Source organism: Rana temporaria, chromosome 3 (assembly GCF_905171775.1).
Source record: "Rana temporaria chromosome 3, aRanTem1.1, whole genome shotgun sequence".
NCBI lineage: Eukaryota > Metazoa > Chordata > Amphibia > Anura > Ranidae > Rana > Rana temporaria.
The window spans coordinates 348,661,238-348,688,874 of NC_053491.1; the positions used below are offsets into that span (position 1 = coordinate 348,661,238).

At 41.4% G+C, this 27,637-nt stretch overlaps 1 protein-coding gene across 3 annotated transcripts in view; it reads right to left on the bottom strand.

Moving 5' to 3' along the window:
* The window catches only part of ANO2 (anoctamin 2), a 315,904-nt gene that overhangs the window by 276,404 nt on the left and 11,863 nt on the right, over positions 1-27,637 (bottom strand). For 2 of the 3 annotated variants that reach the window (XM_040345150.1, XM_040345151.1), the window contains exons 2-3: positions 19,884-20,071; positions 2,327-2,779 (exon numbers count right to left, since the gene is read on the bottom strand). In XM_040345150.1, the coding sequence (XP_040201084.1) occupies positions 2,327-2,779; positions 19,884-20,071 (641 nt within the window). Of the gene's footprint in view, positions 1-2,326; positions 2,780-15,719; positions 16,030-19,883; positions 20,072-27,637 lie in introns of those variants that run through there. The other variant, XM_040345152.1, reaches the window with a different exon arrangement.

Here is a 27,637-nt window from a genome sequence, read left to right on the forward strand (position 1 = left end):
AATTCCATCGTAGGAAAAGAGAACATGTTCTCTATGTAAACTCTGATGGAAGTCATCAGAATTTCCGATGGGGCATACACACAGTCAGAATTTCCGAAGCACAAAGTCCATCTGACTTTTTCCATTGGAAATTTCGATTGTGTGTATGGGACATTACTGTTTATATGTTATCTACTTTTTTTAAATTTGGGAATACACGTAAGTCGCATTTCCGTATATATGGTATATGTGCATACGCCAACAAAACTTTGACTCTTGGATTTTGTATTGGTCAAAGTTCCCAAATGTCCCTATTTTAAGACAGTCTCTTATTTTGATGCCATTAGCCCTGTCCCTCGTGCCTTCACAACTCCTCCCCTTTATAACTGATTAGGGATAAGAGAATCTGCAAATATTTGGTTTGCCAACAGTTTCTTGTTAATCAGTTCTAGCCATTTGTAGGGGTAATAAGCAAGCTATTGTCAAACTAAGGGCTTAGGAATTGTGGCAATGCCAAAGGAGACCATTGCCAAAAAAAAAAAAGATAAAAAGCAGTATCTCCTCTAAACAGAATTGTTATCTCTGCCCAATAAGTATGAGCTCAATATTTGGTCCAAACACAAGTTCTGAACAGCCCTTGAGCACCAGGAGATGTCATTTAGCGCCAGCCACGGAACAGCTACAGAACACCTCTCCCTCTTCCCATTTCTATAGGGAAGTGTTCTCTAGTCCATCAGGTAGTACTTTTGCAGAGCTGCCAACACTATGTGGCTGTAATATGATGAGCACTAATAGAAAGACATAGAGTGCCAGCAATCAGGCCAGTACTGACCATAGAGGCTATGTTTGATATATTCACTTTAATGCAAGATTCCAAGACTCACCCCTTGTCCTGAGCACAGGACCTGTGCTCCAAAATAGAAATCAGGGCATTGTTGTATACTGGTCAAGGGTCCAAAGGACCTCTGTAAGTGCTAACTTAATCCATCCTAATATTTTATTAACCCTTAGGCCTCGTACACACGACCGAACATGTCTGCTGAAACTGGTCCGCGGACCAGTTTCCGCGGACATGTTCGGTCGTGTTTAGGGCCGACCGGATCGGATTCCCGGCCTAGCGGACAGGTTTCCAGCGGAGGAATGTTTCTTAGCATGCTAAGAAACATGTCGCTGGAACCATGTCCGTCGGATATGTCCGATGGTCAGTACGACTCATCGGACATGTCCGCTCGGCCGAAATCCCTCGCATGCGTCGAAGTGATTGGAAGCATGCGTGGAAGCATTGAACTTCCGGGGTCGCGTACGTCGCTGCGTCATCGACGCCGCCACGTCACCGCGTATCCTGTCCGCTAGGAATTTGGTCTGATGGTGTGTACAGCCATCAGACCAAATGATCCCAGCGGACATGTCCGATGAAAACGGTCCGCGGACCATTTTCATCGGACATGTTGGGTCGTGTGTACGAGGCCTTAATTGTGAAATGAAATCTCTAGGTAAAATATTGTATTCTCCCTGTCAATTATACCCAATAATAATCTCTACTACATAAAATATGTATCAAAGAACCTATATTTTTCTAGGCAAACTAGAATGAGATCTGCACTCCAGAATACTACCCCTCAGCAAAGTATTATTGAATTGAGAGTCCATTCAAAGCTTGCATAGGCTCCTCCCTTACATTTCACTAATCAATAATAATCTCCATTAATAATTTCCAGTCAATATTTCCCAATAATATTCTTCAATGCATAAGATATGAACCAAATGTATTTAAGGAAGAAAAGGACGAAGGCCACACTCCAGGATATTATCCTACAAAAAAAGCTTTATTAAACTGAGAGTCCATACAAAGTTTTTTCTAAGCTGGCTTTGTATTGACTCTTAGTTTTAATATAGTTTTACTGAGGGTTCGTATTCTGAAGTGTTGCTTTCATTCTTGCTTGTGTGGAGTGGTGTGTTCATCTGGGTAGCTCCAAGCTTTAACCATCAAGTCATCAACATTGTAAGAACCAAAGTTTAAACACGAGTTGGGAACATGAGGCAAAGGTATGAAAACTATTTAATACCTTTATGTCTGGACTATCCTTGATAACATGTCACATCTTATAGCCAATAAATAATATTTCAATTCCAACAAAATTCCTTAAAATAACTAAGTTCCAAAGGTTCACATTAAATAGAATAACACTGATCCTTGAACCCTTCAAGAACAAGAGATGTATCCAGGAAAACGTGTTTGCATTTTCCATTGTCTTTGCTGATTTATCATGGTAGACCTCTAATTTAACTTAAAAAAAAAAAAAAGAAAGGACACTTGGTTATATCCTGCAGGCAAGACCCCACTCACCTCAATGTCCTTTTCCAACTCCAATCCAGCATCTATAAGATTATGCTCAAACTCTTCCCGTTGACACCTCTTTTCCTCTTCTAGGGCATCCTGGTGGCTCATCTCTACCACCACCACCTCGTGTGGATGACAGGAGTTACCATTTCTAGCAGGTTGATGTTCCTGATTCTGTTGTTTTTGTTGACTTTGTCCTTTAAGTTTTTGTTGTTGATTATGTGATTCCCCAGGAAGAGGCTGTTCCGGAGGTGTCTTCCCTATTTCCTCTGGGGTCACTGAATTTCCATTAGAAACAATAACCGCTGGAGGCCGGTGGTTGGTGGGGGATCCATTGTGTTGGGTTGGCCGATGTCGATAATGGTAGACAAGGACATAGTCAACTTTTCTTTTGCCATCACTAAAATGCATGCCACTTGTTGCAATCTCCTGGTTTTCAGCCACATAATTGTTAACAACCTGCAAAGTAGAAGCAAAAAAATAATGAGTAAAGCCTCTCGGGAGCAGAATGCACAAACAGAAAAGTGATCCAGAATATTACCTGGGCGACTAAAAAGAAGCCAATAAACAAACAGAATCCAAATCCATTCTACATTACGATTAAAACTAAGCCTATGGGACAAAAACTGTAAGTGTGTCCATCCAAAATGAGAACAGGAAACATATTGATAGTAGATGATAATTATTCAGTAGTGCTAATATTTAAATCATCTCTATTCTAAAGAGAAAATATAATAGTTACTGATCAATTTTTATTATATGTTTGTTAAATGGTTTATATATTTTGTTGATTATTGTGTAAAATGTTTATTATACCCAAAAAATTGTATAGGGTTCCTTGATCACACTCAATTTGCAGAGCTAGGTTTTGTAATAAGGAAAACCAATACTTCCTCAATATTTGTTAGCTATTCAGACAGGTCGAGTCTTTGCCAGGAAAGGAAGGATGTTTGTTTTTCTCACAGGTGGCAAAGGGGTGGTAAAAACAGGCGGTTCCCCACCCAAATGCTAAAATTACAGCCTAACAGGGCTGTAAACATGTTTCGGCTGTGATGCTTTGCTATGTGGCTGCAGCACTTTTAGCTCTGGCTGCAGAGTTGGAAGGGCAGCACTGCCCTTTAAAACTCACCCATTGAGTTCAACGTTCAATCTCCCTTAGAACTGAAAAAAAAGCAGATGCTCAGAATATAGCAGGATTACCTCCTGAACGTCCGCCATTCACTGCTGTATCGCATTGCTGCCTATCTGAAACAAGACTAAAGCCGAGAGCCGAGGAAAAACAGACCCACCACATGGAAAAACAAACAAAGATGTAATGCTGTCCAGGGAAGTTCAATTCCTATCGCTTGACGCCCAGGAAACAAAGTTCTGGATGCCGGGCAAGACATTTTTTCTACATTTAGTCCTGCTGTGGATAAGTAGCAGGATTTGAAGCCGAGGGACGGCTCTCTTGTAAATGCAACCTGAGCAACTAACTAGCCACTGGACCACTTTTAAAAGCAGAGGCAGGTGACATGCCCCCTTTTCCTGATGCATTCAGTGGCCTGCCCCATCCCCAAGACACCCGATCAACCAGCCGGAACTTCCGCCGGCTGAAACAAGACTAAAGCCGAGAGCCGAGGAAAGACAGACCACCACACGGCAAAACAAAGGAAGAAGTAATGCTGTCCAGGGAAGTTCTCATGTCGCCTTCCGTGGGCTGTCCCATTCCACGGGACACCAGATCAACCAGCCGTAACTTTTGCCAGCTGATTATAGAGGAGGACAAAGACTTGCTGTTTCCACCTTTTGATATAGGAAACAGGAAGTGATGAGCATACATCACTTCCGGTTTCCCCGGGGGGAAACCATTTGATCACACTGATTTGGTGTGATCAAATTTTTTTAAGGGCAAAGGAGGTATCTGGGGTCTTATTGGTCTGATCTCTCTATAAAGAGTAGCTGTCACTACTTATTGCTGTCAAGTGTAAAAATAAAAACAAAATAAATTATTTAAAAAATATAAAGCACCCTGTCCCCCGTGCTTGCACCCAAAGGCAAATTAACGCGTCAGTCCCATACACATGCAAACAGCGAACGTATCACCTTGAATGTCAGATCATGTGCAGCTTTTCTAGCACCAGACCTCCTGTGTAAATCTAAGGCCTCATGCACACTGGATGTTTTTACAGCTGCTTCTAGGGGCATCTGGCATTTTTTTTCCTGCCTCTAAACTTCCCTGCATATTAGCCTATCTGTTCATGCACATATAGGCTTTGAGCAGCATTTAGTGGCAGGAGCTTTTAGAAGCTTTTAGAGGCAGGAAAAAATAAATATGTGCAGAAACCTTACAAGCAACTTGCTAATCTACATACTACCAGAGTTGCTAACACCTACCACATCCCATATGCATGTATGAATCTATCAGAAATCGGAAAAAAAAAACATTTAAACCAATGAGATCAATGTATATAACTTTTGTGCACAAAAGTACCTGACGTGAATACTCCTTTCACACACCTTCAGAGTAGCAACAAAACTGTGAGGTGAAATATACCAAAATGTATGCAAGATAATACTTCACAAATCCAAAAGAAAAAAATAATCGTACAGTGCAAAAAAAAAAAAAGTATAGTCCTCTATGTTCTAGTGGGATCCCAATGACACTCATGCTCCTCCATCCTCAGATGTGCCCTCACCTGATATTGTGTGACCTCTCAATTAAGTGAGGTCTAAAATCACTTTTTTGTCCTATCCAGGACTAGGTATTCTCAAATGCTCCTTCTTCCTTCTTATTCCAGCATTAAATTGCTTAAATCGTGGCCATAGGGATAAGAAAAACAGCAATCATAGTGCTTATATCACTTGATTGAAGACACTTTAATAAAAAAAACTACCAACATGTAGCTGCTGCTTGAACCACACTATACAGCGCTATACAGTAAGAAGCTGCTGGTCGTACCCTCTGCAGGCTATTTAAAGGAACTGTATTGCCACTTGGGTCACATTTGATCGCTCCAATGCTGGATTTGGGCACCGCAATGCACTGGCCAGTGGGAGAGAGTTTGCCAGAGCCTGTCGGATCCATATTTTACATTGCCCTTTAGTCAAGACCCCATTAGTATAGAGGTAAGGAGTAAAGTCACAGGCCTGTATGCCATCTACAGAGTGAAACATTGTTTTGTAACTTGTTAAATTGTTTATTTCTGCCTTTCCATCCTTTGGTTATTGTTCTACTGTGTCGCCTATGGTGCTCCTGGCTCCTCCTCTTCAGCGAGTGCCCCATAGAAAGCCAGTTTCTATAGAGGCACTCATGTGAGCTCACTCCCGAGCTGCCCTGTCTGCATCTATAGATACAGAATGGGTAGCTCGGCCCCACTCGAAACAGCATTTGATTGACAGCAGCAGGAGCCAAAAGCTACCGCTGCTATCAATCTGTCCATTGAGGAAGGGGACAGCAGCGAGAGACACTGCTCTAGTGCACATCAGTGGATCAAGATTGGATTATATGCAATACTGGGGTCTCCAGTTTGAATTCCGGTCAAGATTCTATCTGCATGGAGTTTGCATGTATTCCCTGTGCTTGTGATTTCATCTGGGTACTCTGGTTTCCTCCAACACTCCAAAAACATGCTGGTAGTAGGTTAATTGGTTCCAGTCTAAACTGGTCTTAGTATGTGTACGTATATACATGAGGTTAGATTGTAACTCCTTGGGCAGGGACTGATGTGAATGGAATGTACAGTATGCAAAGTGCTGCATAAACTAATGGTGCTATATAAATACCTGTCGTAAATAAATAAATACATGTATTATATAATTTTTATAGTCACAAACATAGTAAAAGGTAAAAGGTAAAAAAAAAGATAATATTCACACAGAGCACTGTACCCATCTTACATACCGGTACCTTTAAAATCCTGCCTGTCTATGGCAGTCCTATAGTATTTAATACGAACTGCAGAAGCTGCTTAAAGAGGTTGTAAAGGTAAAAAAAAAAATCCTAAATAGCTTCCTTTACCTTAGTGCAGTCCTCCTTCACTTACCTCATCCTTCGATTTTGCTTTTAAATGTCCTTATTTCTTCTGAGAAATCCTCACTTCCTGTTCTTCTGTCTGTAACTCCACACAGTAATGCGAGGCTTTCTCCCTGGTGTGGAGTGTCGTGCTCGCCCCCTCCCTTGGACTACATGAGAGTCAGGACGCCCACTAACACACAGCTCCTTTCTCTACCTGCAACGTAGAGAGCATACTGACTCTCATGTAGTCCAAGGGAGGGGACGAGCACGACACTCCACACCAGGGAGAAAGCCTTGCATTACTGTGTGGAGTTACAGACAGAAGAACAGGACGTGAGGATTTCTCAGAAGAAATAAGGACTTTTAAAAGCAAAATCGAAGGATGAGGTAAGTGAAGGAGGACTGCACTAAGGTAAAGGAAGCTATTTCTGAAAACATTTTTTTACCTTTACAACCCCTTTAAATAAGGCATGACAATAAGGAGATCATATGCTTTGTTCATGAGCGACCACAGATTTAAAACATCATGGACCCCAACTATAAGTACCACGCCAAGCAGAACAGAATCTGGCTGAAGATTGCCCACATATATTTTGAGTTCTTGGATACTTTCACAGCCTAAGCATTGACAGCAAAACATAGGTTTACAAGAAAAAAAAAAATCTTTGATATGCTTATATATGTGTAGCCAGGTGCTGGGCTACAGCACTTCTCTTGTATGCTTCTCTCCCTCTACTGAGATACTGATAGTATGCTATACCACACTCCATCAGAGAACTGAAGCATCCACTCACCCTCTGCTTTCCACCGCTAATCACTGGAGACTTTTGGGGAGAGACCGAGGGGGCCCCCTCTTCTACACCAAGAGGTCATCTTGGGGGCTGGTAAGAGGGTAATTCACCCATTGCTAATACTGCTAGCAGAGACTGAGTCACTAAGCATTTTTATTTAAATGTTTTGCAAGCGTCTCAAGAGCACCATACCGCACCCATTCTGCACTTTATGCCGCACTTATTCCAAACCTAGACTGCACCTATATCAAACTCTATACTGCATTATAACAAACTTTACTGCATCTGAACCAGATCTACCTTGCACCTGTGCCGAGACTATACCATACCTATACTGTACCTATACTGTGTGCAAGTTAACTGCCATTAAGTGCACCAGTGCTACTAAAGGGCCCCAATAATAGCCAGCAGAAGAACATCTCACAGGACTGCCCCTCCTGTATTAATTTTTCTGTAAGTCCCTTTTTTTTATTTTGCACAGTTTAACCTCCCTAGCGGTATGATTATTTCCGATTTTAGGTGCTGAAAGCGGTACCATTATTTGCAAGGAAATTTGGCGTTTTATACTGTAGGCCTGTAATTTTTAGGAATAACTCGCTTAAATCTGACCAAACAAAAGTCTAGTAGGCATCCCGGGTATGAAATTTTTTTAAAAACAAAATGATAAATTATAATATAATAAATAATTATAAATAATTCTAACAAATAATAATATAATTATAATAAAAATGATTCAATAATGTAATCAACTCAAAATCACTGAAATTTGCTCAGTTGCAGAATTGTCGCTGTCATTACTTTTATTTTTTTATGACGAATTTCCCCACAAATTGCTATCGCACAATTCTGCAAGTGATTATCATTTATTATCGCTGTTTTCTAGCTGCTCTAAAACCATTTTTGACATAAAGGGACACCTTTGGTTGCTATGGACAATCTACAGTTTGCAGGCAGAAAGAACAGTTTTTATTACCGTATTTATCGGCGTATACTGCGCACTTTTTTGCCCTGAATATCAGGGCAAAATCGTGGGTGCGCGATATACACCGATACCCACTTCCCGTGCCGAGTTTGAACCACTGCGCCGGCATATACCGAGCGCAGTACACTCGGGTATAGTCGGGCAGGCTCGGCTCCTCTCGTGGCCACAGTATGTGTATATTTGGTAGGTTTTTGGTGAGTCTTTGAGGGGCAATAAAACCAACACTCAATCATAGGCATGTGCATTTCGTTTCGTTCCGAATCGAAATTCGGACGAATTTTTCATTATTCGGACATTCGGATGCATACGAATTCCCGAATCGTAATATTAATGAATTTACCGAATCCGAACGAACGTTTTCGATTCCGAATTGAAAACCCGCGGACGAAATTCGATCGAAATTCGAATTTTTTTTTTTTTTTTTTCGAATTCCGATCGAATTTCGTCCGCGGGTTTTCAATTTGGAATTCGATTTTTTTTTTTTTTTTTTTTTTTGAATTCCGATCGAATTTCGAAATTATATTCGAAGAGAGAATTTTCGAATTCAACCGGATTTTTCGAAATTCGGTCGAAAACGAACGAGTTCTGAAAACAAATTTAACACATGTAACGAACCTAACTTAACGAAATTAATTAAATAACAAATTAAAACGAAACGAAACGGAACAAAATTTTCCCTTTTGCTCATGCCTACTCAATCACCTGTTTTTAATGCCCCCTGGCTACCATTGTAAAAGAGGCCTGAAGGCTTTTGAACCTTTAACAGCCTTTGCTTTTTTGGCATGGTACTGCCTGTCATACCCAGCCTGTGGTACAGTAGATTTTTGTTGCAGTACTGTGGCCATGTTTACTTGTGGCTGGGCAGTCGCGGGAAAGAAAAACCAAGGGTCAACAACCTATTTTTTACTATGACCCCCCTGGCCACTTGTGTATACGAGACCTAATTAGAGACAAATATTCTATGAACTCCAAACTAACACAGACAGGGTTACTTGTCTTAAACTATATTGGGTTTATGACCCGTTGATATCATTTTACCTGCTAATAGTGTTCAGTGAATATCGCTGTGCTTGGCCAGAATCTACAGTCCTTCTTGTTTATAGTGAACTAGGAAAGGGGTACCACTGATCAGCAAATGAGCTGGATCCAATGATAATCCCACATTTAATTAAATGCAGAAATTTAGGGGTGGGATGTTCCACTTTCAGCAATGTCAAAAACTAGACCCTTCCTAAAATAAACAAGTATACATTTTTTCCACATTAAATGGGTTGAACAAATAGCATAGAGGGAACCCACTCACGGGCTATCAATTAGGACCCCAACTACAGCTTCTCACCTGTGAAGAATCAGTGATCCAAGGCAACCTCTCTGGCTATAGATTTGCAGCACTAAGCTTAGCAATACAGTTATTGACATAAGCTGGACATTTTTTAAAGTAAAAAAAGTCATTAAGTAAAAAAAAAACTATTTTAGTTTTGGGAAGTGTAGCAAATGATTAGAATCTCTTTCTGGTTTTGTTTAGTTTCTGTTCTGAAAGATTTCTATGCACAAATTTACTTACAGGGAATTCAAAAGAACAGTTTTACAGGTTTTGATACAATAAATATAACTAACCAAAATATATCCAAAATATATCCTTGTAATAAACTCCCACAATCCCTTGCACACCAAAATAAGACAATCAGGTCCTTAATAAACTGAAAATGCTGGCATCTTTACATGTTTCAGGCCCTGGGAGGTAAATTGTAGGTATATATTGGCTTAATGTATAGGGACCAACCAGGCTTTTTCTTTTGTTACTGACTACAGTAAAGAGAAATGCGATTGGTTAGAGTAGTTAACTGGGATTTGCTTACTTTTATGAAGCTTACTAAAGTATAAACTTTAGCAAGGTAATCATAGTCCAGTAATGTTTAGGCGCTATTTCCCAGCGATTCCAAACTGGTAGTCTATATTTATCAATTCTCCCCAGCAGCTACACAGAAATTACACCAGGAGAGGTGTCAGTAGGAACATAATCCGAAGAATCCAGATACACAGAGCTCGGGGGTGTTCTTATATGATGTAAAATCACATACTCAGTAAGATCCAATATATGCTCTTATGACGCTCTTATGGTTAATCTTTGAATAAAAGATTATGTTTGAAAGGACTGGCTGCGTCATAAGAGCATATATTAGATCTTTTTGAGTACTATGACTTTACATCATATAAGAACACCCCGAGCGCTATGTATCTGGAATCTTTGGACTCTGAACAGATTAATATGTTCAAAACAGGTTCTCTGTCTCAGCTTGGCTGTGCTATGGGCTCATTCTGTTGTTCCTGGGGTGTTGTTCCACCCCAGGACGACAGGTGGCAACAGTGGAGTCGAGACTTGGGTGCTCTTTCCTAGCAGCCAATCAGGAAGAAGTTTCCTCGCTGAGCATGCTGGGAGAGGATATTTATGGGGCAGACGCCATTAAGTCTGGGTTCATCTTCTTCGCCACGTGCGGCACCCAACTTTAGCGTGACTGCACCACGGCGCCCCAGGGTTATGGCCTACCTGGCCGGGTTGCGCGTGCCACGCGGTGTTCCTGGTTCCGGGACCATGTTGGTCCGGAACACCTGAGCTGTGGTGGGAGCCCAGTGGTTGACTGGGTTCCCATTTCTGAAGATCCCAAGCGGTATAGCTGTTCGGTGGGGAGTCCATCTGAGGAGCGCCAATGAGAGGCTGGTGATCCAAAAGGATCTTGACAAACCACCAGGGATCGAGGTAGCCAGACACTGAAGGATTGATCACCTGTCAGTCGGTACCTGAGTGACTAGAAGAAGGGGATCCAGCCGTAATTTTTTCAAGGAGGATCGTCTCCGTAAGCACAATCAGTGAGGGCATGTGGCAGAGGTTTCTCCCTGAGTTCATTCCAGGAGGGTCTGTGGCAGAGACTTTTCCCTAACCTCCCTGGAGGTATGATTATTTCAGATTTTAGGTGCTGAAAGCGGTACCATTATTTTGCATGGAAATTTGGCGTTTTACATTGTAGCCCTGTAATTTTTAGGAATAACTCACTTAAATCTGTCTAAACAAGAGTCTAGTAGACATCTCGGGTATGATAAAGTTTGAAAAACAAAATCATAAATTATATTATAATAAATAACTATAAATATTTATAACAAATAATAATATAATTATAATAAAAATTATTCAATAATGTAATCAAATCAAAAACACTGAAATTTGCTCAGTTGCAGAATTGTCGCTGTCATTACTTTTATTTTTTTATGACGAATTTCCCCACAAATCGCTATCGCTCAATTCTGCAAGTGATTCTAATTTATTATCGCTGTTTTCTAGCTGGTCTAAAACCACTTTTGACATAAAGGGACACTTTTTGGTTGCTATGGACAATCTACAGTTTCCAGGCAGAAAGAACAGTTTTTATTATATAAAAGTGCATGAAGGACACTGGGCAGACCACTAGGGACAAAGGGGGGGGGGGTGTATTTTTTACATACAGTACTGTAATCTATAAGATTACAGTATACTGTATGTAATGTGTTTATTTACTTTTTTGAATTTGGCGCCGATCTCCGCCCCCGTGTGTCGTAACGTCGCAGGGAACGGAGCTCAGCGGTCAGGTCCCGCTCGATCACACAGCGGAGAGGCATCACAGGATCCAGGGACAAGGTAAGTAATTCCCTGCCTGTGGATGCTGCGAGCCGATCCTGAGTCTGGCTCAGGGTTACAGCTTTTGGTTCTGAAATTCCACCCCGAGCCAGACTCGGGAATACCGCCAAGGGGGTTAAAAATGTTCAAGTGATACTCTGGCTGGCAGGTCAGTGAGAGAGGCCTGTCCGGGTACACTAAGTCCACTCAGGCAGGAGTGGCGCAGAGAGTGTTACATATGGGAGCAGGACTGTTTCCCTATACTACGCCTGAATTTGCTGTTCTCCTTCTTCCCTCAACTCTATTCTTTCACCACCAGTTTATTGTTTTTACTCGGCTGAGTAATAAAGAGCACAGAAAAGACACTTGTCGTGGACATTCCATTACTACGGCTATACGCACCATACACCCCTAGGAATTCGGGGGAGCCACGAGGTAAATGTGCCACCCAAAACAAACCAGCTGCTCCTCCGGGGGTAGTGCTACATAAATATCTTATTTTAGATAAGAACTACGTTGTTGTTTATCAGTACCGAGATAGTCCATTATAACCAATTGGGCGGGAATCTGTATATAGTCAGCTTTAGCAACTGCCACTATATTCCCACCCCTCACTGTTCCTCTATAGTCTTCCATGAAGGACCTTGTTCAGGCTCTTCCTGCTGTGGAGTGACAACTGTTTCTTAAAAGGATTGTAAAGGTACAATTTTTTTTTCCTAAGTAGCTTCCTTTACCTTAGTGCAGTCCTCCTTCACTTACCTCATCCTTCAATTTTGCTTTTAAATGTCCTTATTTCTTCGGAGAAATCCTCACTTCCTGTTCTTCTGCCTGTAACTCCACACAGTAATGCAAGGCTTTTTCCCTGGTGTGGAGTGTCATGCTCGCCCCCTCCCTTGGACTACTGGAGAGTCAGGACGCTCTCTACATTGCAGATAGAGAAAGGAGCTGTGTGTTAGTGGGCGTCCTGACTCTGATGTAGTCCAAGGGAGGGGGCGAGCATGACACTCCACACCAGGGAGAAAGCCTTGCATTACTGTGTGGAGTTACAGACAGAAGAACATGAAGTGAGGATTTCTCAGAAGAAATAAAGACATTTAAAAGCAAAATCGAAGGATGAGGTAAGTGAAGGAGAACGGCACTAAGGTAAAGGAAGCTATTTAGGAAAAAAATTGTACCTTTACAACCCCTTTAAATACAGTATGCTCTTGTCACTCTCAAGTAGAATACTGTCATTTGCACACTTTCCTGGAAAAGGCTTGTAGTAAGTGGGTGCTGAAGCCACTAAACAGGTCAAAGAGTATATCGTCAGCATACCATGGATCTTCATAATAGCATCCAAAAGTTTAATAAAGTGATGATATCACAGCAGATGATTGTGGCATTTTAGGGTCATGCAGGAGCCCTTCATCGGGCATCACATGCCTGATGAAAGGGGTCTTGCTTGGCACAAAAACATTTCTCATGGTTTGCTGGCAATATATGCCTTGACTTGCGTTCTTACCCTGTTAGGCCCTGTACACACGATCAGTCCAAATTGATGAAAACAAACTGAAGGTCCGTTTCATCGGTTAACCGATCAAGCTGACTGATGGTCTGATGTGCCTACACACCATCAGTTCAAAAACTGATCGAATCCAACGCAGTGACGTAAAACACAACGACGTGCCGAAAAAAACGAAGTTCAATGCTTCCAAGCATGCGTCGACTTGATTCTGAGCATGCGCAGGTTTTGAACCGATGCTTTTACCTACTAACCATCGGTTTTGACCTATCGGTTATCAGTCCATCAGTTCAATTTTTAAAGCAAGTTCTACATTTTTGGACCGAAGGATAACTGACTGATGGTGCCCACACACGGTCGGTTTGGACTGATGAAACGGACCTTCAGTCCGTTTTCATCAGTTTGGACTGATCGTGTGTACAGGGCCTTACATGTAGCCCTGAAGGAGACTACAAGTAGCCATGCTGACACACATTGCGCAGGTATGGTCCACCATTGTCACCATCAGGGAATGAATAAAGCAATGATGTGCAATCAACACTGGAAAGAGTGCATAAAGACAGGAAGTAACTGAAAGAAGCTGGAGAAGATCAGCAGCACTGCAAACTAGAGAAGGATAAATAAATGACAATACATAATTTTTTTTTTAAATTGGGAACTTTTCAGTTCAGTGTTTTAGCACAGTGTTTTTAGCAACTAAATCTCTCCCTGTTAGGGTTTGAAAAATTACTTTAACCACTTAAGACCCGGACCTTTAGGCAGGTAAAGGACCCGGACAGTTTTTGCGATTTGGCACTGCTTTGCTTTAACTGACAATTGCCTGGTCGTGCGAAGACCAAACAAAATTGGTGTCCTTTTTTTCCACAAATTGAGCTTTCTTTTGGCGGTATTTGATCAACTCTGTGGTTTTTATTTTTTGCGCTATACACAAAAATAGAGCGACAATTTTGAAAAAAAATCTATATTTTTAACTTTTTGCTATAATAAATATCCCCCAAAAATATATAAAAAAAATGTTTTTTCCTCAGTTTAGGCCGATACGTATTCTTCTACCTATTTTTGGTAAAAAAAAACGCAATAAGCGTTTATCGATTGGTTTCCGCAAAATTTATAGCGTTTTCAAAATAGGGAATAGTTTTATTGCATTTTTATAAAAAAAAAAAATGTTTTACTACTAATGGCGGCGATCATCGATTTTTTTCATGACTGCGACATTATGGCGGGCACATCGGACAATTTTGACACATTTTTGGGACCATTGTCATTTTCACAGCAAAAAATGCATTAAAAATGCATTGTTTACTGTGAAAGTGAGAATTGCAGTTTGGGAGTTAACCACTAGGGGGCGCTTAAGGGGTTAAGTGTGACCTCATCTGTGTTTCTAACTGTAGGTGGGTGGGACTGGACTTGTGGCTTCATTGATCGTGTTTCCCTATATTAGGGAACACATGATCAATGACAGCGCCACAGTGAAGAACGGGGAAGCTGTGTTTACACACAGCTCTCCCCGTTCTTCAGCTCCGGGGACCGGTCGCGGGACTCCAGCGGCGATCGGGTCCGTAAGTCCTGCGGCCGCGGTCACGGAGCTTCGGACCAGGTTGTGGGAGCGCGCCCGCGACCCACGGCTGGGCACTTAAAGAGGATGTACATGTACGTGCCATTCTGCCGACGTAAATGTGCAGGAGGCGGTCCTTAAGTGGTTAAATAGGCCTAGTAATGTATTTATTGGTATTAAGTCCTTATCATTTAGAATCAGGCTCTGACTGGCAATCTGGCGATCTTGGCTTTGCCATCAGCTATTTCTGAAAATATTTATTTCAAAGGGTTAAGCCCTGTACACATGATTGGATATCTGATGGAATCTAATCCAAAGGATTTTTTAGTCGGATATCCGATGAAGCTGATTTTCATCAGTCTTGCCTACACACCATCAGTCAAAAAGCTGATCGTGTCCAAACGCGGTGACGTACAACACTACAACGAGCCGAAAAAAATGAAGTTCAATGCTTCCAAGCATGCGTCAACTTGATTCTAAGCATGCCTGGATTGTTGACCAATGGAGTTCCATACAGACGATTGGATTTTTCGATCGGTTTTCTACCCAAATTTAAAACATGTTCTATTTTTTTTCACCGATGGAAATGGTCCATCGGTCTGTTTTCATCGGACAAACCGGTCGTGTGTACAGGGCTTAAGAGTCTATGGTCTTGTCAGTGTATAACATACCTGTCCATAAAATTGGTACATAAAGATTGAATTTAATTATTAGAGAATTAGCTCCGAGTTCCATTCCAGAACCCTTCAATGCATTTTTGCATAATTGAAAATTTCACAATTGTTATGATTTAAATGTATTAAATGAGGCTGCATTCATCGCACAGGACAATCCAATAATTATATATTGTTTTTCCTTCTCTGTTTCATTCAACTTTATAAATGATTCCAAAACATCTCCTTTCCTCTCACCCCCTATACTTACTGGAAGTCCTTGCAGACTTTCCGGATCCATTTTAGAAGCGAAATTCAAACAGGCAATTTCTCCTCCCACCCTCCTCCGAATGAGAATCAGCAAAACAATTGCACAGGGAGTTCAGCCTGTGTCATCCTCTCGGTTTTACCAGAGATGGTACCCATGAAACAAGATCCATTGTCGGATGAAATAGGATCCTGGGAGTTTCAGATTGCTGTGGAAGTTGGTAAGCGTCAATAGATGAGCGCTCTGCAGGATGTGCTTTGCTGTAACCGATCAGCAGAAGGTCTTCTCTTCTGTGTTGGAGAAGTGTAAATCTGGGCGCAGTTCACTCATTGCCTTGGCACCTAATCTTCCCAGGTAAAGCTATCTCCATAGAGACACTGAGAACATGAAGCAGCTCTGAGCTCCCAGGAGTACGAGGCCTGGGAATGGAGACAATCTTACCTGAGAAGTGATTATTAAGCTGGAGAAAGGATCGAGCCTCTCTAGGCAGCTGAGGTTTTATAACTCCACAACACAACTCAAATGAACACAAGAGACCAATGTGATAACAAGTCTAAAGAAACTCTACACAGTGTGGGCATCTGTGCGGGTTTCTTTGTGTGATCAATTTGTGATAAATGGGAAGTTATGGGAACACAGGCCTGGCATGGGGGTGTCAAGTTTTTAGGGAATGGTAAAGTGCCCTTAATCTTTCCTAGGCAAATGAATTCGCTCTGAATTGCCAGAGCCGACAATTCATTATAGCCGCAAGTCAGTTTTAAATGTCTTTTTTTCTTTCAGAAATTATACTTTATGCAGGGACAGTTATAAGTACGGGAAACATGCGATATTTCACATGCTAACTTTACACCCCCCTAGGTACGAAATTTAAAGGAATATTTCACTTTTATTGTTTCACTTTTAGCATTATTAAAATCACTGCTCCTGAAAAAACAGCAGTTTTTAAAACTTTTTTTGCATTGATACATGTCCCCTGGGACAGGACCCAGGTCCCCAAACACTTTTTAGGACAATAACTTGCATATTAGCCTTTAAAATTAGCACTTTAGATTTCAAACGTTCGAGTCCCATAGACTTTAATGGGGTTCTAAAGTTCACTTGAACATTTGGTGTGTTCGCAAGTTCTGGTGCGAACCGAACAGGGGGTTGTTCGGCTCATCCCTAGCCACCACATGGAATATCCAATCTCCAGGATTAAAGTAGAAGTTCAGCCTAAAAAACTAACTCTAATGCCACGTACACACGACCGTTATTCATGTCATGGAAAAAAAAAATTCTCAACGTGATTCCTCTCAATTCTGCCTTGCATACACACGATCGTGAAAAAAAATGCTCGAGAAAAGCGCGGTGACGTACAACACGTACGACGGCAATATAAAGGGGAAGTTCCATTCGAATGGCGCCACCATTTGGGCTGCTTATGCTAATTTCCCAATCTCATAACTTGCTTCTGAGCATGCGCGTTTCCCCCCCCCCCTCATTAAAGCGTACACACGATCATTTTTCACAAAGTGAAAAACGACAAGAAAAAATAAAGCAGGTTCTAAATTTTTAACGGCCATTTTTCTCGTCGAGAAAAATGCTCTTGAGCCTACACACAACCAATTTAAAAAATTGCATTTTTCTCGTCAAGAAAAATGGTCTACTGGCCGCCACATTTTAAGAATAATCTACAGTATCTAGCCCTGTAAAGCAAAAATCGCTATACATTCCTTTTCTGCAGCCGATCCGGCCTATTCGCACCTTCCTCCTGACCACAACAAGCTTAGAGACACATAATATTATTTTGTATGTGAGAGATGGCAAAGAGCTTATAATAGGCTTGTTCCAGAACACCTCTTCTGCAATACAAACACAGGTGATAGGAAGTGGGGTGGACTGGTGAACTTTAGCAAAGCTCTGAGCAAATAGCCAGTGTTGTCTGTATGCATTTCAAGACTAAAATTTCAATATTGATGGACTTTTCCTTTAAAGAGACACTGTCACTCTTCCCATGCAGGTAGCTGGTGGCACTACTAGATATTTCCAGTTATGGAGAAGCAAGGAGCATGTGACCTCCTTTAGATATGTGCATTCCCGTTCGTACGAATGTTATTTTCGTAGGAAAATGTTCATTTTCGTACCCGCAGAATAATGTGTACATACGAAAAAATTAAAGCACCAAAATACGAAAATAACGGGATTACGAATGAGCCGCATAACGAACAACCGCAAATACGAACGAACGATCTGACGAAAATATGACAAAACGAAAACGGCAAAAGAACGAAAATGACATCTATAACAAAATATTTGCATTCTGTATCCTGTTTGAATCCCTTCTCTGTTCGCACCCTCAGTCGTATGCTCACACGACATCCACAACAAAAGACCCGCACCCTGTATTTTGAATTCCTTTTTTCTGTTTGTATTTTGGATTCAACAGAATGCAAATCTTTTGCCACAGATTTTCACACGAACACACGACCGAAAACACCAAAAGAAAAAGGACCCAAAACACAGAATGCAAATTCCTTGCCACAGATGTAATTTTCATTTTTTTGAATGGGCAGTGAGTGTAGTTAGTGAAGCAGCTTCTCTTTTGTGCTGAGTAGTACAGTAAAGCCAAATAAACTTTTCTGTGGATTTTCATCTGAAGGGAGATCAGTTGGCCAGACTTTTGAACCCAAAAATGGTTACCTGATGGAGTTTAAAAACTAACAAATTTTCTGAGAACGAACGGAAAACGATCGTTTTTATGTTTGTTGTTAAAAAAGTCTGACCAAGTGTATGGGGCTTAACAATAGTTAATATGGATGAGCCGCATGTTGAAAGTGCCGTGAATCCCGCAAAAGTACAAAATGACGAAAATCCTTTTTCTGTTCGTATATTCAGTCGCATGCCCACATGACATCCACAACAAATTGTCATAGATGTCACACGAACACACGACCGAAAACACGAACAGAAAAAGGAATCCAAAACACAGAATGCAAATCATTGACGAAAATTCACGAAAATTATTGTCTAACAAGTACGAACATGAATTAAACAGAATAACGAACCATCCCGCATGTACGAAAATAAAGCGGTAACGAAAATACGAAACGATCGGAATACGAAAAAATCTTGTCGTACGAAAAACGAACGGGAACGAACAGGAAAACGGGCGTCTTATGAAAAACGAACGGAAACGAACCTACGGAACGATACGAAACACATGTGCACATGTCTAACCTCCTCCCTTGTGACAGTGCTTGGGCCCAACAGTCAATCACTAGGCCCAAGAGCTGCCACTTGACCAAGGGAGTGAGGTCACCATTCCCTCCAGACCACCAAAATTGGCGACTTAAACTGACTCAGATGGAGGGAGGAGCAGTGGGGTAGTGCAGGCAAAGTGAGTATAAGGGGGGTAAAGTTACTGGGTTTACATGGGTGAAGGTATAGGTTCTCTCTAACTTCCTTATCAACATATACATTACATTTTTTTTAATTCATCTTAGAATGCTGAACATATTGAAAGTACTGGAATTCATCTTGTCATTGCATGGGCCCATGCTGAGCAACACAGCACAAAGCACATAAAGGAAAATTCAATAATTTCTTACTGACACCTTCTGGTGCTATGGCCCTTTAAAATGGCATGCACCACATTCGAAAATCCCTTCCATTCATTTCTGTTACTTTAACAACACCTGCATCAAATTCAGGTAGTTGTGCTATAAATGCACCAAATTTGAAGATAATGAAACTGGAGGTAATTAAGATTAATATGTTGCCTGCACTGACATTTGTTGTGTTGAGGCACATCAGGATTCTAAAGAGTGTCTTAAGCAGGCCATAGCCGTTCAACCAGCAGAATAAATTAAAAAAAAATAACCCAATTCCCTCATGTACATATTGGAGGTGGATGGGGGAATCACTCCTGCTGAGTTATTGTGTTCTGGCGCTGCGCTGTTCGGTATATGGATCAAAATTTGTCCGGCCCCTCCTGAACTGGCCAAATTGCGAATTATGTATGGCCGGCTTTTATGAATTCCCCTCATAATGTCCATAGTGTGTTTGCCCTAAACGCTTCTATCCCATAGACATGGCAACAGTACAATTCTGCTGATAATGCGGATATCAGACAACAGATGTCTTTACAAAAAGTATAATGATTATACCAGAAGATAAAGGATGACTTACTGAGTTATTGTGGCTATCCACACAACCAGAGGAATCAAACGCTCCATTGATGCTTCCTTGGTTTGGGTAGGTGCCTGGTAGGTACTGATTAACAGTAAGATATTTTGATTTCTGTGTAATAGTGAAATTATCAACGGCTGTTTTCTTCTGTTGGCCATTGTTTAACTGAGTCACAGATAACGGAATCTCTGCAAAACAAACACAGTGGAAAAATTAAGATAGATATAAATCCTAATATTAAAATCTCATATAAGCTTTGGCATGTTAATGGCACTTCAAAAGTAATTTTCAATCTTTTTAAATCTGCAAACAGTCATTAAAATATTAAGAAAATAGGCCACAAGCAACTTGGTGTTAAATAAAATAAGTGTACTGAGACAAGGCAAGGTAACACGGAGCACAAACCAGTATTATGGCCAAAGATCATGTTAGAATAAGTTAGGCTAATTAATTCCAATATCAGCCTTCGGTATAGCAATTAGCTTAGACCATATTAATGCTAAACCAGACTAAGATGGATTCTACAGCATTAAAAGAGAGCCACATAAACAGTGAGGTATGTAACGACAGTAAAGGAAATCTCACAGTATCTCTGTAAAAACCAATTCTAAGAAAATGTCCTGGAGTGCACTCTGTAGTGAAACCTGGTGACTCATGTAAAATGTTAAACCGGCTGACATTGGGGCCCTTCTGTGAGGAGGAGTGAAGCTATCACTTTAAGAGTGTGCAATAGATGGCTGATGGGCTGCTAAGTAAGGAGCGGTCTCTATTTCATTAACTGACAGTGTTCATATAAATGTCCAGCCTGTCAGCACACGTGATGAATTCACATGGACCCGACCCGCAGACATTTTTTGTAGAGGCGGTGGTTGGCTTTCTTGGGATAACAAATGATGCAGCTAAAAAGCTGCTTGTCTGTTACCCCAAAGCAGCTGGAGGGACTTCTGCGGATCTCCCGGGCTCTCCTGTCTCAGGCGAGTGAACAGCTGGCACATCAGCCGGCTGGCCGGAGACCCGAACGAAGTCAGAATCTGCTTCGATCGGGTCTTGGATCTAGTAACCTAGGAGCGATGTCATGACATCACTTCCAGTTTACAGAAGAATTAAAGGTGCCATATTTTAAAAAAATGACATTATTCAAAACAGCCAAACTTGGTGTTTTGAATGCTTTTAAGTGCAAAGGAGAGATTTGGGGTATTATATATATATTATATATATATTTTTTGAGTGTACTAGAAGAAGGCTTAGACATTGGTCGAGGGGCTGGCAAGCCTGGGTTGCCAAACCTTGTCAAATTTTTAGGGGACATCCGCTACTTAAGTATGTGGCTTTGTAAAAGGGCATCATTTTATTAACTAGACCAGGGGTCTCCAAACTGCGGCCTGAGGGCCAGATGTGGCCCTTTGCCAGCCTTAATCCGGCCCTTGGGGCACAATTCCTTCCACTGATATGATGCACTATTCATCCCACTGACACCAACAATGGGGCATTATATCTTCCACGGTTACCAATGATGGGATACTATTCCTCCTACTATTAGGGGGAATACTCCTCCTCCATTTGACCACCAACCCTGAGGCCATATTTATTCTCCCCGATGCTGGGCTTGTGACATTTCCTGCCCCTTTTGGCCACAATCCGGCCCTCCTTAAGTCTGAAGGACAATAAAGTGGCCCTTTGTATGAAAAGTTTGGAGACCCCTGAACTAGACCCTTCCAGAAAGTTAGAGTTGGTGCCATAGGTTGTTGTCCAGTGGAGGCCAATAGCTTTGCAGGCATAAAACAAAAGCATACTTAAAAGGATCCATTGTGCTGTAGTTCAGCGAGCCCGACCTTTGCATAACAACTGAAGAACTAGACAAGGTTTGTACCATCTGGAAATGTGGTTCCCTAGTTGGAACTTCCACTTGCAGAGGGGCTAGCAATCTGCTTTTTGTAAAATAGTGAGTTCAATGCAGAAAGGTCTGATGGCTAATTGCAGAGCTGGAAATGTAGAGCTTTATTTGCTTTATTGAACCATATATGGCTAGCTTTTGAACCACACCCATTATGTTAAGACACAGCCACCACATGGCACCATGTAGTGCAAGACAACCTTGTAAACATTCAAGAGGTGGAGAATGGGACAAGCTCATCCTCCAACAAGAAACCCAATGGATTGAGCGCCTTGCTGCTATCTACCCTCCAGGACTTAACAAGACCCAATCATTTAAATCTTTTTTATAGGATGGTGTTACGTCCAGCTCATTGCTCTTTTATTTCCACCTTTTGGTTAGAACAATGTGCACCATTTTACTCTGCAGCATTTATAACATCACTATCTTTTTTTTATCTATACACTCTGTCACCAACCCTCTAGAGTTTAGTGCACTAGTTAACTTAGATAATTATTTAACACAAGGAAAGTGTCTCTGTCTGCATTTCGTTCTATTGGTCTTAAAAACTCATTGTTCCTACAACAAAAAAGACACAGTGTACCTTAATACAATTTTATATAAAAAAAATGTGTTTGTATACTAAACAAATACAAAAGGGGGGTTTGGGGACTTTGAATGAGAAATATGTAAACATTTATCTCCATCCCTGTTATATGTAGAAATATACTGAACAAAGGTTATGGATAGATGGGGTGAATATTACCGTGCTTACCAAGAGAGTGGGGGAGGGGGAAAGGAAAGGGGTACAGCTGCGGCACTGAATGGTGTATCAAAGCAGGAACAAATGAAGAATAAAAGGGGTAGTGCTGCGCTGTGAATAGGGAATGGGATAACCGTGCAGAGGAAGTGTGGCAAATCCTTATATATGAAAAAATTTAATCTGGCTACTAATCATAATAACAATAATAGGAAATGATACTAGTATACCATAACAAATAGATAACATCAAAGTAAACGTGCTACAGTGCAGCTAAAACTAGCTGACAAAAATGTGGAGTAGTACAAAGTGACAGTGCTGGTGTCATATAGTGAGGTAAAATAGTAAAAAATGTACTAGTACACAATAAGGTGTACAGCATGCAAAGTACAACACACAACGGTGACTGTGGTAGACTGGGTTAAATGTCCATGCAACAGATAACTAATAAGCATAACAAAGGAAGAAATCCAAATGAAAGTGCTGGTGTAGATGCCAAAATAACGTGAAGAAAAGTGGATTTCCGGTGTTTTCTTCAAAGTAAGTGAGGATGTCCCCTTACCTTACTGCTGTAAGGTAACAGCATATAAACCCAGGTACACTTTTCTGGTCGTATCCACATAGGGTGTAATCCAAATGGACTGTAATTGAAAAGGTAGATCCCTCTCAGTAGTCACGTCCGAACAGTGACATTGACTCGCACCCAGGGAGATAAAGTGCCAATAGTGCAGTATTGTTTTAAAAAAGGTTTATTCAAACAAAAAATACACTAGGTACTCACAATGCTGTGATAGATTCAGGCATGTAAAAACAGGGCGTTCGCCGACGTCACCTCCAGTACCTCTTGGTGTTACACTCATACGCATATTCGTTACTTCTCGTGACTTCTTCTCTCGTAGCACGTTTACTTTGATGTTATCTATTTGTTATGGTATACTAGTATCATTTCCTATTATTATTATGATTAGTAGCCAGATAAAAACATTTCATATATAAGTATTTGTCACACTTCCTCTGCACGGTTATCCCATTCCCTATTCACAGCACAGCACTACCCCTTTTATTCTTCAAAGGTTATGGATTATTCTAACTTTATTGTTACCCCCTTTTTTTGTTACAAGGGATTTACTAGTTATATCCCCTTGAACACTCTTTATTTTATGTTTGCCTCTTTGGTTTTGTCCAGATGTGCGATACCCGCCCCTCTGACCTTCAGGGACATTGGGGCTCCATCACCTGATTTTTTCTGGCCACTAGTGAAGGACGAACATCAGACGCGATGGCTCGCGAACGCTAACCGCGAACGATCGCAAATGTCCGCGAACCGCAAGTTTGCGGCAGGCACCATTGACTTTAATGGCAGACGAATATTAAAAACCTTCAGGTCATATTTGCAGCCACAAAATACTTACTAGCTGTGCACAAATAGTCCCACAACATGGACACTGACTTACCAGAAGTATTAAGTGAAAAACCGGATACATAAGTAAGTGCTGGCCATTACAAGCCCCAAAAATTAGCCGACAGGCATTCACCTGACAGCAAACAACTTTGTATTCTGTGGCTGGAGGTACATTAAGCTATTCACCAGATACAGAAGTAAGTGTCGGCCATTACAGGCCCCATAAATAAGCCCACGGCCACAGGCGTTCACCGGACAGCAAACAACTTTGTATTCTGTGGCTGGTGGTACATTAGGCATTCAACGGATACAGAAGTAAGTGTCGGCCATAACAGGCCCCAAAAATTAGCCCGCAGCCACAGGCCTTAACCGGACAGCAAACAACTTTGTATTCTGTGGCTGGTGGTACATTAGGCATTCACCGGATACAGAATAAAGTGTCGGCCAGTACAGGCCCAAAAGATTTGCCCACAGGCGTTCACCAGAATTTGAATGAAACATGGTCTACTGGTCACATGTGTTGAATTCCTCCGAGATCATTGCTTCATTAATTTTTATAAATGTGAGGTAGTCAACACTGTCGTGAGCTAGGCGAGTGCGCTTATTGGTCACGACCCCCCTGCTGAGCTGAACGTCCTTTCGGACAGGACACTGGCGAGCCACTCAACCAAGTCTGGTGCGTCCTTTGACGTAATCGAACGAACATTGTGCCACTTCCCACTTTAGCTCCAGCCTGGTGCTCCTGCCCTACCCCTACCACCCCAGCGGAAGGGCCTGCCTCTTCCTCTGCCTGTCATTTTTAAAATGACCCTGTGACAAAAGTCTCTAGAGAAGCGCAGTACATGTGGAAGAAGGTATATAACAAAATCTGTCGTTTTTGGGGGCCACTGGTTTATTTCACCAGTTATGAAACTTACTTACTTCACTGTGGCATTGCGCGCTGATGATTGGCCAAGCATGCACTATGACCCACATGCTTGGCCAATCACAGCGCCGTCAGTACAGAGAGCTGTAATTGGCCAAAGCCAGGGTGGCTTTGGCCAATTATGGCTCAGGGCTTTAGTACACGCCCCACACTATAAAAGGCCGCCTGCAGGGCGGCCTCGTGTAGTGTGTTGCAGCGCTGGTTAGATATCAGTCACAGAGAGAGAGAGAGAGTGTCTTTTTTTTTAGCTAGGTAGAGCAGGCAGGCTAGTCAGTTAAATTTACAGTGTGTAGATGATATATATACATCCCAGGTGTTGTACATATATTTATACACTATATAGTTTAGCTAGATCAGTTCTTCCTAATTTACTGGTAATTGTGCTAGCTGCAGTATTCTTACGTGGTTTATTGCCTGTGTCCTCTGTAGTTTGCACCTAAAGCTACTTGGTGTGTACTGGCCGTGTGCTCTGTAGTTTGCACCTAAAGCTACTTGGTGTGTACTGGTCGTGTGCTCTGTAGTTTGCACCTAAAGATTCAGGAGCAGTGATTTTAATGATGCTTAAATAAAATTAAAAAAAAAAAAAAAATTCCTTTAAATATTGTACCTGCTGGCTGTCTATAGTATGCCTGTGAAAACATCTTTGAGAACCCGGGTCTTGCCCGAGGGAACATGTATCAATGGAAAAACTTTTTTTCCATTGATACATGTTCCCTGGGGCAAGACCTGGTTTCTCAAAGACGTTTTACAACAATAACTTGCATATTAGGCTTTAAAATGAGCACTTTTGAATTCGAACGTTCGAGTCCCATAGACGTCAATGGGGTTCTAAATGTTCTCGCAAACGTTCGGTCCGTTCGAAGGTTCTGGTGCGAACCGAACGGGGGGTGGTCGGCTCATCCCTATGCTACACAATACAAATACACTATAATATGCTTTCTATATTCGAAAGTATATTATAAGTGTATATTACAAATATATACTGCAGTGCACAGCAAGTAGCACACCTATACCAGTGCTTGAAAGGACTTTTGTGGACCTGTTAGGTAGCGATTTGTGTCGCTAAACTCTGTCCCTGAGGGAAACGCCCACCTCGCCCTACACTGACAAAAAGTATATGAATGTATTAGACGCTATCATGTACTGCAGAGCAAGTAGCACACCTATACCAGTGTTTGAAAGGACTTTTGTGGACCTGTTAGGTAGCGATTTGTGTCGCTAAACTCTGTCCCTGATGGAAACAGCACCCTGTCCCTACACTGACAAAAAGTAAATGAATGTATTAGACACCTATATACTAGAGCAACTAGCACACCTATACCAGTGTTTGAAAGGACTTTTTTGGACCTCTTATGTAGCCATTTGTGTCGTTAAACTCTGTCCCTGACAAACAGCAGAATGTAAGATGGACTGCAGATCAGGTCTATTGTTAAGGTAGGGGGCATGTCCACGAAACGACCGCCTGGCGAACCGTAGCCACCCTCTCCTCTTTCTTAGCCGCCATTACGCTGGTATTCTTATACCATTATCTCCTCTTTTCCCTTTATCTTCAGGTCATCTGCTACTTGAGAAAATACTCTCCTTTTACCTTGTGGCTATAGGACTTTTGAGCCCATTACTTACAAAAATTGTGGTGACGTCTATTCACTTATACCGCCGGTGTAGAACATATTTACTATCTGTGTCTATTATTACTTGATGAATACCAGCTCATCACGTACATACTTTGTTTAAGAATTCAGCGGTTTTAGTTCTACATGCAGACACATATGGCGCCCCCCCCCCCCCCCCCCTTCCCCCTGCCTCCTGCCCCCTGCCCCACCCTCCTTCCCCGTCTCCCCCCCCCCCCCCCAACCATTATTTTTTACAACATATGTGCCTCTATAATATTATTATTTACATTTTGGCATACTATATTATTTTATATATGTCCCCACAGTCAGGTTCTGCTCACTTGGTTGTCACCTGTTTTTGGGTTATTCGCATTGCTGGACTTTATCAAATTGGCTAGTTTATCATATACCTATGTTTATGTTTTATCTGGATGATATGTTTTGCTTATATTCTTTTCCTCTTTTTATATACATACATTAGATACTCAAGCTTTTGAAGAAGCACTTCACGTGCGTAACATGTAACGTGATTCCCATGAGCGACATCTCAACATGATCCAACCACCCTATGTATCAAACCAACTCTGTATTTACATTGCTATATGTTTTAGCCATTGTATCTTCATAACTACGATTCAGTTTTTGTATTATAGGTGGTATAAGAGTAATTGAAGTTATCCATTTACAAGTTAAAAAATATGTTTTTATATACATTGTTTTTAACTTTATCCGATTAAACTTAAACTATTTTTAAATTTAAGTCTATGCGTGTGCCTATAAAGTAAATTTTTCTATCCAACTCTCCTTGTAAACATTCTATCCATCTTCCTGGACCCCACCTCCTGTACATACAGGGCTTTTAGGGCTGCTCCAAGAATTCTCTGGCCAAGTCCATGTTCAAGACCTTACTATCACATCCCCTTGGTCATTGTCCACATCAAACAAAAGTAGGGTACCTGACTTCTGATGTCTAAACTGTTGCTGCTAGCCTAATACTATTAGAAAAAAAGGGAAGGGAGACTCCCAGGGGCTTATGCGCAGCTGAAAAAATTGTAGTCTCTTGAATAAAGTTTTTATAAAGTTATTTATTAATAAGTATCAAAAATTGTTGCACATAAAAGGATGAGGAAAAATTGATCCAATACATACAGGGATAACATTAAGAGCTCTGGAATGCAATT